Source organism: Pezoporus flaviventris, unplaced genomic scaffold (genome assembly GCF_033815535.1).
Source record: "Pezoporus flaviventris isolate CSIRO_AGI_PZ_B2104156 unplaced genomic scaffold, CSIRO_AGI_Pfla_v1 ptg000097l, whole genome shotgun sequence".
Classification (NCBI taxonomy): Eukaryota; Metazoa; Chordata; class Aves; order Psittaciformes; family Psittacidae; genus Pezoporus; species Pezoporus flaviventris.
This window is the reverse complement of record NW_026892645.1, coordinates 8,414,590-8,428,725: the sequence shown is the minus strand read 5'-3', so window position 1 is coordinate 8,428,725 and position 14,136 is coordinate 8,414,590. Positions and strand designations below refer to the sequence as shown.

Below are 14,136 nucleotides of genomic sequence, written 5' to 3'. Positions count from 1 at the left end.
TCCTAGGGGCACCTTAAAAGCAGAAGTGTGAAAGACTCTCCCGGCAAATGAGACCTTGCTGCTGTGGTGTGACAATAACTGGATAGAATTGAGAACAGGATGTGTTTACCACGTGTGTTAGAGCCTGTTGAGATGGTGGAGTCTGTAGGTAGTAGAGTTATCCAAGCAGATTGTTATTACAAAATCTTAAAGAGCTTTTTGGCCATTAGCTGGGTTTAGTAGAGAGCAGGTAGTATAGAAGAGGCTCTTGTAGGTCCTCTTCATGTCATGTCTATTAGACTTTTCCCACACTTCTCAATCAATACTCTTCTCCTAAAAGAACTTTTTACCCCAGTACCATTTCGCAACACTTGTCTGAGTAGTGATGGAGCAGCTTCAGCAGGAGGATGCTTATCGAACCTGCCCAAAACGGAGGAGCCTATGGATGCTGCACACCTCAGCTGCACGTGTCTCAAACATAGGGTCTTTATGAGATGTTAGGGTTTTTGCTAATACTCTCAGGCAGAAGCAGAAAGTGCTCGGGTTCACACATGCACACAAATCAAACAAGGCATTTAAAAGTTATCAGAGATTTCCAGCCCCCCTCAGCAGGGGTTTATTTTGGGTTTGAGTCAAACTTTTGGTGAAGGTCTGGGTGATTTCTTAATATAGGTTTTCACTCATCCATTAAGTGGCACTTAAAATACACCAAACGCCAGTACTTTTGTTTCTTTCAGCCACCTTTTTGGACCGAGAGAGCCAGAGGAGATGTAAGAGTAAGAGCAAAATCATATAAAAGTAATGAGACCTTTGTTCATGTCAAAGAGCTCTCTGACCATATAAATTGCAGATGTGGGTAAGATAAATTCCCTAGCTGGAGAGGTATGAAAATAAAAACCATGCTCCCAACACGAGGCAGGCTGCTGAAAATGCAAGGAGGGAGGATTGCGAAATGGTACATGTCGAATTGCTGGCCTGGATTTCAGATGCCAAAGATAGTTTATGTAAAGCCTTGCTCTGCTGTAAAATGTAACACTATCCACTGGCTAGCCTCAATGAAGCTTGGTCCCAGTTGTTTAAAAAATAAATAAACTCAAAATCTTCTTCCAGCCCATTAAAGCTGATTTATGTTTTGCCCATAGATTCCTCTGTGCTGGATCTTGAGGGACTCAGATTATAGAAGTGATTACCTCACTTCTAACCAATCTGGTTTCTCATTCCCAGGCATCTCAGGCTTTCTTTGCATTGCCTGGACTTCGCCTGCAGAGACCAACAGAGCAGTTCCATGCAGAACAGCTGGGTGGGCACAGGATTTTGAATGCTTAAAAGCATCTCCGTTAATTCTCTTGTTTCATTTCAGGGTTTTCTTTTTGTTTTAATAATGAGGGCAATTGCTTATGAGAACAGCTTTGCTGACAGCACATCACCACCTGATTGCTCAGCTCAGACTCTGGTCCTGGAAAGAAATCTAAGTGTCTCCAGGAGCACATAACTCCAGTTAGCACCTAGCACAAGTGGTCAGTCTTGGCTCTCCTGTGGCCAGCTCAACTGCTGGGGATGCTTTGGCCTCTTGAGTTACATTCTCAGCTCCATTGCCACTAGCCTGTGTGACCACAAGGAGCATCCTCTATTGCCATGACTCTAGTAAGGACAGTCACTGAGTTCACCAAAGCGTTGTGAATCTTAACAAGTACTCTTCAGGTGCTCCAAACAGCTGAAAGCATCCTTCCAATGCAGTTGTAGCCTTTTGCATGGTGAAAGGTTCCTTCCTCATGTTTACTGGAAGGATGAAGGCTGTGGTCATGCATGTTTCTTTTTTGAAGAAGCTTTGCTGGGCAATGTGTTTTCAGGGTAAATCCTACCATTTCTTGCAGCTTGATTTGCACGTCTTCCATACAGATGGCACTGCAAGCCTCTCTGGTGCTTAGATTCTGACATTTCCTTTGAGCTTTTCATCCATGCCAGCATTTGGGATTCATCTACTTGTTTTTTACTGAGGAGAGCAGTTTGCTTATAATGTCGTTGCTGCCTGCCATGGAAGGTGCTCTAGGTATAGGAAGAAGGTGATTCCACTTGCACAAACTAGCTGACAATACAGGAAACTACACTTGCTTAAATTGGGTTGTAGAGACAGGACTTTCCTGGCTACACTTGCTTCCCAGTTCACATGGCCATCTGTGGCTTCCCTGGGGTAAAATGCAGGTTTAAACAGGGCATTGCTTGAGTACTGTGAAAAGCATCTGCAGGCTGTGTGAGCTGTGAGTTGGTACGTTCAGAAGCGATCGTCACTTTGACTCCAGTGGGAAGAGTCGTGGTCCATTTGGGTGAGAGCAGAGCTGTCCTGAGTGCTGTCAAAGACTTTGCACCAAGTTAAGAGGAAACTGGGGGCTTCCATCCAGCTGCTGGGAGTCTTTAGCTCCTTTTTGATGTTTTAATTTTTTATTGAGGTGGAAATCCTGAAAACTTCACCTTTGACTCATCTCACGGTACTTGGAAACATCATTATTGTGGGTTATTTGATTCTAGCAGTGTACCTGGACTTTAAACACTCAGAATCCTTCCTTACCATCACCTACGTCTGTTTTGGTGTTTCCCTTTTCTCCCACAGACATGTCGAACTAAGGTGATTGACCTGAATGATGGTGTCTCTCAGTATGCCTGGTATCCCTGCACGGCCAACTTCCAGTACTCCCACATGGCACAGACCGTTTTCTGGCTGAAGGTAGGAAATGCGCATGTCTTTCAGAAGTCTTCTCTTTGCCTCCCTAAACAAAGCTTCCCCAACAGGCAAAATAGCATGGGACAGCCTTCCCAGAGCCAAGCTACTCCTTGCTTTGAAGCACGGTGCAAAACAGCAAAACAAAGTCTTTGAGCACTGTCTGGAGTGTCAGTGGGGAAGTCCCCTCCTGTGATGAGGCTATTGTGACAGCCCTCCAGCTGCAGGGCTCTTTGACTTGAGTTTAGCATCTACTTTGTGTAGGAGAGATTGGAAGTGAAGATTTCTGTGTGATTCAGGATGGGAATTGTGATGGGAATTGTTACATTACAAGTCCTGGGCTGACTCTGGGGGTTTCTTTAAGCCCACCACAGTTCTGCATCTCAGCCTTTGTGGGGCTTTTGTTTTCCCAGGCTTTTTTTTCCCAACCTATGGTAGCTGCAGCAGTCCTGGTTCACTTGGTCACTGATGGGACCTATTACCTGGATCAGAAGCAGGAGACCATCGGTGTGCAGCTGTTTGACACCAAAGAGCAAAGCCATGATCTTGGTAAGACTGTATTTAATTAAACTCCCCCTCTATTGCTTGCTTAACCTGCTGGTACCTCTGTTCACAATCTGACTGATACGTCTACCCAGTTTTTCCAGGATCAGACAAAAGAGTAATTGCTAAATGCTCCAAGCCCCGAATTGCACTCGAGTTTGTTGAAAATGATGCATCTTTTTATACAGATGTTTCTCCATACCTGTTCATTTTGTGTTCACTAAGCGATTAGTTCCTCTTCCGTCATTAAAATAAGCACTATTTCAATGCTTTACACAAAGTCTCTCCCTGGAGAGCCATTGGCAGTGATGCAGATGAGCTGCTGGTAGCAGGGAGCGAGGGGCCTGCACCAGCTGCTGCAGCAAGCATGCATCGCAAGGTGTAGTTGGTGGATCTCTACTCCTGCTTGCAGGAGGCTTCCACAGGTATTTAATGGCCAAAGTTTTCCATGCAGAGTATTTAAGGTCTGGTGAAGGTCTAACACCAGGGCCTTTATGAGGGCCTTGAGGTGTGCCTGGTAGTGTCTGTGGACCTGACAGTTGTGCTGAAGTGCCTCCACTGTGGGCACAGGTCCCTGAACCTGGGAAAGTTGTGTCTGATGAATTGATTCTGGCTACGTTAAAGTGCCGGGACCAAGGAGCTCACCATAGCTTCCAATTCCATGTGAGGGCAGGACTCACAGATCCCTTTCCAGCTGTTCCCTGCTGTTTTTTCCACTGGGAAGAAAACTGGCCATGTCTCTTTGTCAGGTTTTTAAGGGAAGATAACCCACCTCTCCCAGCTTTCTGTTTTACCATGACTTGGCAATTTTGACATGCTGAAACTCAAATGAACTTCGTGCTAGTGATGAGAAGAAGGGACACACACAGGTGACAGGTACGGATGACTATCCAGGGTGGGGTGTGTAGGAGAGGAAAGAAAGTATGTGTGGTGTTGAATTGACATTCATGGCAAGTTGTGCAGATTGAGTCAGGATAGAGATCCCAGTTTGCCAGAGGCCCTGGATTATTCTCCTCCTCCTCCTCCTTTCACAGAACAGTGGCACATAGCTCTTTCCCTCTGAGAAATAAGTGCTGGAGACACAAGCATGCCAACAAACACTTAATGCAGCGTTTTATAGAGACAGACGGAGAGTTTGGGAGAGAAAGAGGAGCAAAGAGGAAACGGAGGGTTAGGTTTTGAAATCCTCAATGAAGTTGCAACATGAGTTTGGCATGGCTCAGCCTGACGCCTGGAGATCTTCACAGCTGAAATGCTGCCTTCATCATGGAAAAGCTCCTCTGACCTTTCCCAGAGGCTGGCCTGGAGCAGAGGAGAGGTGTAGGTAGGCTACCCAGCACTTCTCACCCAAGCAGAGCTCTCAGTCACTGTTTTGTCTGAGTTCTGGCTGTGGCATGAGGTCCTTTTCCTGGATATTGTGTTTGATGTGTTGGAATTATGACAATGGTGAGCTAGAAACTGCAGCTGAGAAGCAAACCCTGGTATGCCCTGGGTGCAGGATTGACTGCAAACAGTCAGCCAGCCTTAAGCAGAAGTTAGTGGCAAACCAGAAGTACATCCAAAAGGTACTAGCAATAATTTAAAGCTTCATCAGTCCTCAGAGTGCTGAAGACACCCCTATGAGCAAAATGTGGTCTGTCCACAAGTGCAGTTTCCCACCTTGATCAGAGCAAGTTTGTACCAGAAATGAGAAGCTTCTTCTGAGTCTTCATAGGAAATGGAGAGATTAGGGTGCCAAAGACCTCAGTACTGTTAGTTCAGAGCCATTGCGGACAATGAGGTTCATCTGCTTGGTGCTTGCAAGAGCTGTTGAGCATTGAATGGGTGGATATAGAGCTACAGAAACAGGGGCAAGCATGGAGGCAGCTCTAACTCCACGGCAGCTCTATATCCTGAGTGGTTTTTGCTAATGAAGGTAGGTTAGCTAAATGAACCTGACCTGCATCCCCTGTTCACCTTGTTTGGGTCAGAAAGCAGCAGCAACTGCAGCACAGCTCTGAGGGTCTGTTTTGGTGTGGACACCACCTGAGTGCAAGGAATGAAATTGAAGTGAATAAACAGCTTCATACCATAAGGTCTTTCTTGGCTTCCCATCAGAGAAGGCAGAAACTTGCAAGGAATTTGGGAACCCGGGATTTCGAGTATTAACTGCACCTGTTTGTAAGTGAGAAACGTGCACCGTTCCACAAGGAGCTGATATCAAAAGGCCTGTGGGAGGCAAGCAGACAGGGAGGTTATTTCAGGGTCAGGTAAAGACCAAAACAAAAAGACGTTTGCTTTTTTATTCTGTATTTTCTTTGCTTTTATTACAGGAAGATGTTTTTAAAGTAGAGGGTGGGAGATGGATCCTTAAAGAGAGTGGTCAAAGTCTGTCTTAATTCACAGGAAATCACTTTCTAAGGAGAAGAAGGAAAACGTTTTTATTCCTTCCTTTTCCAGTCAAGAAACCTGAACTGGGAAAAATTATTAATAATAATAATAGAACCCCCTGAGCCAGTTAAACATGCAAATAGAATTGAGTTTATTTTCACATTCACAAGTGTAGCTGGGAAGCCAAAGGGCCCGGGCCAAAGCCGTTGCTGGGAGCCCCAGTGAAGCGAAGGGAGCTGGAGCCAAGTTGATCCTCGGAGTGATGCCATGGAGCTGTGGAGGCAGAGCTGTGCAGGCAGCCGTCAGGCTGTGAATCTCAATTAATGACTCTTGAGGCCAGCTGACAGCTCTCTGTCCTTCGGGGTACCCCTGCAATTCAGCCTGTTTGAATTCAGGCTGTCTCTACTTGAAGGTAGGGTTTTCTTCCCAGCTATCACTAGGTGTCTTGTCTGATGAAGAAAAGGGATCACGAAGACTCCTTGTCACCTCTGGGGTGCTTCTTTGCATCTCAGCCTCTTGAGACACTTCTGTTTTCCTGAGAAACAGTTATTTTTCTTCTCAAATGAGATCACCTGTGAAGTCCTCAATGGGTCCATCACCCTCGTGTCTGTCTCCAGGACCATCTTTGCCTTTGTTAGCAAAGAGCAAGATACCCTAAGTCTGAAAACCATCAAACAAATCAAAACTGGGCTCACTTAGTGTAGAGCTCATGCAAAAGAAGTTTTAACTTGAGTGCTAATGACACACAGAGCTACAAGCAGGCCACTGGTGCCGTGCCTATGGTGCATGATGCCACCCAGCCTGCTGGTACCATTTGATGCATGGTATAAAGCCTCCAACTGTCCTCTCAGGACATGGTTTTACAATAGTGTGACTCCCTCCATGCTGGTTGCTCCTGGTTTAACAGAGCACAATAAAGTGGCATAAAGAAACTGCTCTGAGAGTTTGCTGTGATTGTGGAGAGAATGGCAGCCTTTCTTCAGCTGTCTGCAGGGATATACTTCCCTGCTAAGCTCTCCAGAGCCATTTGGGAAGCCCCTCCAGGCAGCTTACCATAACTTTTCAGCTCTATAGGGCCATTCCTATGGGTGAAATGCTTCTGAAGTGCCCATGGCTCCGGGAAGTGATTGTGTTAAGCCTGACCCTTCCTCTGATCTTGTCTCTCCTCTGGCAGGTGTCCACGTCCTGAGCTGCAGGAACAATCCCCTGATTATCCCCGTCATCCATGACCTCAGTCACCCTTTTTATCACACCCAGGCTGTCCTCATTAGCTTCAGCTCCCAGTTTGTGGCCATCTCCGGGGTGGCCCTGCGTTCCTTCCACAACTTCGACCCCATCACCATCAGCAGCTGCCAGCGAGGACAGACCTACAGCCCAGCAGAGCAGAGGTGAGCCTGTCAGCGAGCTTCCCCCTGCCCCACACTGCCTGTGCCGGGGGTTAGGAGGAGGCAGGAGGGGCACAGGAGCTGAACCTTGCTGACCCTTTTGTGTGCCTGCTAAAAACCCGGCTGTGTTCTCATTGATCAGGATGGATGGGACATTTAACCCGCATGGGATACTGTTAGTGAATTATTTCCTCTTCCTTTCTCCTCCCTCCTTTATCCCAAGCTTGGAATTGGGGCCAGTTAACTCTCCATCCATTCCTCATCACGGCATCATTTTCACCACTCACACACATCGGCTTCAATCTAAACCTCTTTGTGCTGCTGAAGTGCTGCAGGGACCTCCCACGGGAGACGAAGTGATGCTTGTGCCCCGGCAGGGATGGATCGGACGAGGTGCTCGGCCCCATACAGTGGGTGCTCCGCCACCAGCATTCGTGGTGCTTTTATGGCTGGGGAAGGGCCCTCAGAACCTCTCCGGATCCATCCCACATACTGAAAAGCTCTGTGGGACCCCCCAGGATGAAAGGTTTATGGCTACCGTTTTATTCTTGTTGTTATTACAGACACATCAATAGATCACCACCAACCCCTCTCAGTCTCTGCTTTACAGCATCCCACAGAGATTGTGACCTTTCATGGCCTCTGGTGCGGCAGCTTCATGGAGCCTTTCAGCAAGGCTGTGAAAAGAAGAGGGGAGAATTTAGCAAAACCCCTGAAAGAATCTTTTTTGTGGTCCTTTGTCCATTCAAAGTTGTGAGCAGTCGTCATACCATAGCAGCAGCAATAGTAAAACACGTTGCATATCCCAGCAAACCTCTGCTCGGCCCTCCAAAGCGAGCGGTCAGGCTTTTTGATAATGTTCTGGCTTGGGTTTAGGACCTGCTTTTATTCCAGGAAAAGCAGGAGGGGGAGAAAAGAGGGAGAGGGAAGGGAAAATAAAATTAAAAGACCCTAAAAGAAGAGTCTATCTATAGTTAAATCAAGCCAGTCGGTGCGTTCTGACCTAGATTTGAGGAGGCTGATCAGTCTGTGCAATAGGTTGTATAAATTCAGAGGCCCAAAGACAGCAGGATCAGGTTTCAGAGGAGAAGCTCAACTTGTGGAAGTCTGGCCAAATCCCAGTGCAAGAGAGGGAAAGACCCACTGGAAGGAGATGGTGAGAAGCACCCAGGTGCTCCAGAGGGCTGAGGCACAGGACCACATTCCTCCCTCTCAATTGTTCAGTAGGAATTGGACCATTTGTTCACTTATGAAATTAGAAGTGCTCTGTGTTTAGAAAGTTATTTCCTTAATAAGAAGTGCATTCCCCTAAGGCAAAGCTTCAGTGAGCCTCTGCAGCCCAGCACACTAACCTTTAAAATCCTCTTGAAGAAGAATCGTCCCCCCTTTGCCTCTGCTTTTTCTTCCTGATGTTTTTCATTGGGCTTGTTTTGTTTTCGGGATGCACTGAACCCTCTCGGCCCCTTTGCTCTCAAAATCACCCCTCAGAGACTCGCTCCTTCAAAGGAACGTTTTAGGTCTTGCAGGTTATAATGCTGGATTGATCATAAAGTTTTCCAGGTCAGTCCAGGAATTAGAAACTCTCTGAAATAAAGCCCTGATCCAAAGCCAACTGGAACCAGTGGGATTTCTTCCATTGATGACAGTGCTATAGTGGAAAACCTCCAGTTTGCCTTGTGATGGAATCAGTTTGGGTGATCATATATGCTTTGTTCTGTACAAGAAACCCTTACGCGGTTTAGGTATCCAAGGTGTAGGGAAAGGTGTGCCTTAAGCTGTGCAGCCCGGAAATAAGTGACACCTTTGCTGTCACCTCCCATCTTTTCCCTTTGTGATTTTTCCCAGTCCAGGAAGGTCTTAGAAAGAGGGATTTTGTCAAATTTATTCTTAACCAGTTCAGAAGCTGGATGTAGGTTTTCTGCCTCCTTTGCTCATAGTCTCCCCCATCATACTCTTGAGTGCAGTCCCAGGCTTCCCTTCTCCCCTTTCCCCAATGGTTGCTTTTGCCTAATGTTGTTTTTAAGATATTGAATTTTAAAAGGAGCTTTTCTTCCTATATGTAAGCATCAATTTTGCCTCTTTCATTTTCCTTAGGTCAACATGGATGTTTTTCCTACTTTTTGGCTTTTCTCTACTAGAAATATGATTTCTCTCTGTTCAAGGAGAATTATTTTGGTTGGAAAGGATTTGTAGCCACATACAGACACTTCAAGGCAAGGGTGCAGGTTTTCAATGTGGGGGAAAAGAAATGTATTAGCCCTTACGAGTTAACAGAGCTTTATTTTGAGGGTGAATGGATCGCTCCCATGGGTTAGTGACAACCTAATAACTGAAAATAGAACATGTGCTCATTCTTCTTTCTTAACCTAAGTATTACAGTATTTTAGAACAGGAAAAGGAGCCTAAATGCAAAAGGTATTTGATAAGTTGTTGTCCTCAGTCATCGTTAGCCCTTTAGAAAATCCATTCCATCCTTCTGAAGGCATTTATAGAGGGTTTGAATGAAAAAAAAACAACAAAACTCCACTTTCCAGTTGTATTTTCCCAGTTGTTGGGTTCTCTCCTGCAGCTGTCCACAAACAGCAGAAGTTTACCTCACTGCTGGAGATGTGCTGCAAAACCGACACGCTTTGCTTTCACGTCACATCCTTAGATATAATGGCCCCGTTAGTTCTTCTCTTGCACTTTATAGCTCGAATTATTATACCTTTATTATCTCCTATTTAGCCTCATGGAGTGCAGGGTGCAATTGGGTGTGTAGAAGCAGAGATATAACTTCCCCCCCGCAGTCACTCAAGCAGCAAGGAAGGCTCGTGCCTTGGGGCTGCCTTTGCCAGCAATTCCTCAGGAATCAGGTTTTTGTCCTATTCGCTGCATAGGAAACATTGAGGGGGGGTCCCATCCCTGCAAGGCAGTTGTTGTGAAGTGCTGCTTTCCCTGGGTGGCATTTCCCTGCTGTGTTCACCACACGTCTCCTCCTGGAAGCTGCAGGTGGAAGGTGTGAAAACCCAGGGAGACATTCCCAAATCACAGCTGTGGATTTCAGGAGTTTCCAGCTTCCTAATCCACCATTAATTCCATGTTCATAATGAAGATAAGCCTCCCTGCCCCTGGAGCAGGCTCTGGCTGACCATAGCCCTCCAGTGTGCATGTCCCAACATGGTGCAGCTCCCTATGCTTCCTAGTCAGTGTAGCAAAAAAGTTTTCCCTTCCTTTGGTTAAATCTTGGCATGAACTCACTGTTATTGCTTCCACAGCGGAGATTTGGGGTTTACCTTCCTTCCTAAGCGCGCACATCTGGGCACTTGTCAGCTGGAGGGACCAGCACTGTAGACCGAGACCCACTCTTGGCCAATATGGCATTGCCTACCCTCACCCTGGCCTCAATGGAGGGCCATCTTCCATGCTTCACCCTTTGCTGCCCCAAACAAGCCCTAGGGAGATGTAGCTCACTCCAGCTCTTCTCTTTGTCTTGTTCCCTCCTGCTGTCAGCTTCCCCAACAAGAAATGATGAAGATAAATCTTCAGCAGTGGAACAAATGCAACTGCCCTTTGTAACTGTGGTTATTCTTTCTTTTCATAAAGGGGGGGGGGGGGAGAAAGGATTTCCTCATCTCTGGGGTTTTTTTTGGTGAATTAATGCAGCTTTCTCTTTCCCGATCCCGCTGCCTTTCCCCTGCCCTGTGTTCTGTCATTAAGCGCAATCTCTGTCAGCTTGCTCCTGGTGAAATTAATGAATTTCTCACAGAACTGTTAATCATAGAAGCTTTGGTCCGTGACATGTGTTATAATTCAGTGGGCTTTTTAACCTTCGCCCCAGTTTGGTAATTGGCAAACGGCATCATTTGGCTTTTATTAAAGTGGAAGGCGATGTGTTCTCTTTGTTTGCCTGGACAGACTCTGGCAGGGAGACCTGCAGGGCTGCTAACGCCCAGGCACACACAGTCCTGCTTCCAGGCTGTAAGGGTGAAGGGGCTTTGGGAGCTTTATCAGTTCAATATGGACCCCCCCCCCAGGCAGGAATATGGCCCACAGCAGGGTGCAGGCAGGCTGAAGGCAGAGCTAGTCCCAGGGACAATGTTGTTGGTCTGGTGGTGGGAACATCCTGGCTTGTGCCTCTCCTTCCCTCACAGTTTACTTTGTGTTGGATCAGGTGTTTTCTGTAAACCTCTGGGTTTATGCTCATTCCTGACCCTATCAGTTTGAATTAGGGTTTTGCTGTGATTGCTGGCAGAGTCAGACCCAATGCTACTGCTGTGAGATCACTGAAGGGACCAGAGAAGGGACCATTGCTACTCTTTTGGTCACTCCAATGGACCAAATTTGAAGGCAAACACCTAAAAAGGACTTGATCCTTCTTCCAGTGGCACAGTCAGCAACAGGTCCACCGGTCCCCATCCAGCCCCAAGGATTCAGGTGGTTGTTCTTTGAGGTTTTGTGTTAGTATAAGGGGACCAATGGGTTTAAGCTGAAGACTGAGGAAGAGAAATTCATTGCCCCCTTTGTAGTTCAGACTTCTTTCATTTCTACAACAAGGAATGTGGCTAGCAGCCTTTGTTTTTCAAAAGGCTGCATATATGCTTGGATTAGAGATAGAACCTGCTCTTGCCTTTAGAGAAATCTCTACGGAGGAAAAGGCAAACCCATTTTAAGGATAGATCTGTTAGATAAACCCTCAGAAGGCTACGTGTGTGTGAGTTGTGTGTATGGTGGCACAGAACAAAACAAAGGTGTGCTTCAGATCTGCAGCCCAGCCTAAGCCTGGCCTGCGCAAAAAGGAAGCTTTTCCTGTGTACAGTAGATAAGGGTGTGGCGATTCTCATAACAGCTATATACTATGGGCTTTTAGTCTCTCCTATGCATATATACTCATCTTGAAGGGAACAAACAATTAGGGCTTTATGTTAAGATGAGTTCTTGGAAAAGTGCTTGACCCCAGGGTTAGGAAAAGAAAGTTTGGCTGCTGTAAGCTTTTCGAAAGAGGAAGTCCTGGCTTGGTTTTATGTGAGGAAGGAAGAGTTCCACTTAATTGTTATAATTCTCTATAAACATGTTAAAATACAAATGTTTCTAGGATTGTGTCACTAAGACCCCAATTTAGCAAAGCCTTTAGCTATTTGCTTACATCCCCTTGTAGCCAAACCTATCAGTGGGACTTAACCGTGCTTTTGAAGTTAAGCACATATTTAAGTGCCTTGCTGAATTAAAGCCAATATTGGCACAGAGAAATAAAGATTTAGAGGCTAATGACTGAGCTCATTTAGATTAGGGATGGGCAGAATGGATGTGACTAAAGCAAGAACTGGCTCAGAACCTTAGCCTACATGTGAAGCTAACTCAGTTGAGGGCTTTTTTACATCATGGAAACCCAGTAGAATGCATGCAAGAAATCCACTACTCCTTGCACTCACCTCGGTGTGAAAATGCTGCTTTAGGCAATCATACACTACCAGGGCAAGAACAGGAATAGGTGAATCCTGAGGTGGACCTCATATAATAAACACTGTGAAGGAATATCCCAGGCACCAACACTTGTTTGTTACATATATATCATAAATCATAAAGGTGGTCCTTGGGTCCCTTATATTGCTTTCATCCAGGCCGGATCATGCACAGGGAATCAATTCCCAGGGACATTTGGGAAGTTAGGCTAGATCAGGGATGATTTGAAATAGGCAGTTTTGACGAAGTCACACAATTCTGATTGCAAGAAAACGGGATAAGCTGTCCCATGCCAGGAATTAGCATGAGTTGAAGTAGAAGTGATTTCATTCTCAGATACTCTATATTGTTTCTTTCTTGAGGAATGCATAGCTTCTGGAGCATGTGATGATTAACCGCTCTTCAATGGCAGTACCCATGCATGAGCTTCTGTAACCCACAATTCTTCAACATGGATGTGATGGGCTCTTTGTCTAAACTTCCTACTCGGAGATATTCATTTCTCCTTGGTCATTCTGCGTTTGCAGAACTCAATTCAAGATCGTGACTTCAAACTTCATTGGGATTTGCAGCTGACAGTAGCTGATACCAAATTGGAAGCAGTAGCTAGAGAACCAGAAGTATTTAAATTGGAACCATTTGGTGGCAGTGGTTGTTTTTTTACTAAAAGTGAATGGTTGTATTGTTTGTCACTGAAGTCATTCATATAGAGTTACAGACAGAGAGAGCTGCCCAGATGATCTGCTAACCGAGGCATAATCTGGAGCCTGGAGGGGGATGGCTAAAAATGTTCCCTGGCCATTTAAGAAGACCACAAGGGGACTTGTAAACAGACAGAAGAACATCACAATAAGTGTTTCTTAATGCCTTTGTCTGTGGCGTTTCAGTTCTGCAGGACTTTTAAGACCAGGCTTGCTCATCTGGTGTCCTGATATGAACTCAAAAAACCAAATTCTTTTTCTCCTTTACATTGATGGCAATGAAAAGCAATGCCACTGACTGCGGTGACGTTGCTCCACATCTCCCTTTGTGCAAATCGCAAAGGTTTCCTTAGGCTTATCCTACCCTCTGAAGCCATTCAAGGCTGAATTCAGCGCTACATCAATGTGTAGCACATTGATTCCCATCAGTATTAAATTAAATAGGTCTGCTATTATTTTATTTTTCCAACTTTAGCGCAAAAAGGTTTTCAGATTTTGCGGGAGTTTTGCAATGGGCAGTCAAGGTTCGCAATATGTACTTCTGAGAATGGCTTGGCAATTGTCCTTGCCTTTTTTTCCCTCAATGAGTCAACTTCCTCATCACTGGAGCCCTGGCACGGGAGCAACTCGTATTGCAGCCTCACCATCTGAAAAACAGAGGGGAGCAAAGTGGCAGCCGTCACAGGGAGGTGTAACTGGAACACGTAGGGAAGGTTCAACCAGACGTCATTCATGGTTTATGCTCTCATTCAACATCCATGTTCAGATATTCCTGCTGATGTTGATTGGTGACTTATTCAATAGCAGTGCTGTGAGGTGGGTGGTAGGGTACTGGTCTGCTCAGGGAGCACATAAGGCTGCCTGGGGGGCTGCTGCCCAAGTCAAGTTTGTGTTCCACACTCCTGAGTGATTCATGTTGGGCATTTAAAGACAGATGCAAATGGGTGTTCTCCTCATCTCACTTCTCTGCAAGAGACTACCTGCACACTAGCATATGCTG

At 45.9% G+C, this 14,136-nt stretch overlaps 1 protein-coding gene across 2 annotated transcripts in view; it reads left to right on the top strand.

Annotated features, from left to right (window-relative positions):
• Positions 1-14,136, top strand: part of PAPPA (pappalysin 1) — a 365,052-nt gene that overhangs the window by 305,778 nt on the left and 45,138 nt on the right. For both annotated transcript variants that reach the window (XM_061477061.1, XM_061477060.1), the window contains exons 11-13: positions 2,588-2,701; positions 3,109-3,244; positions 6,783-6,996. In XM_061477061.1, the coding sequence (XP_061333045.1) occupies positions 2,588-2,701; positions 3,109-3,244; positions 6,783-6,996 (464 nt within the window). The remainder of the gene's footprint in view (positions 1-2,587; positions 2,702-3,108; positions 3,245-6,782; positions 6,997-14,136) is intronic.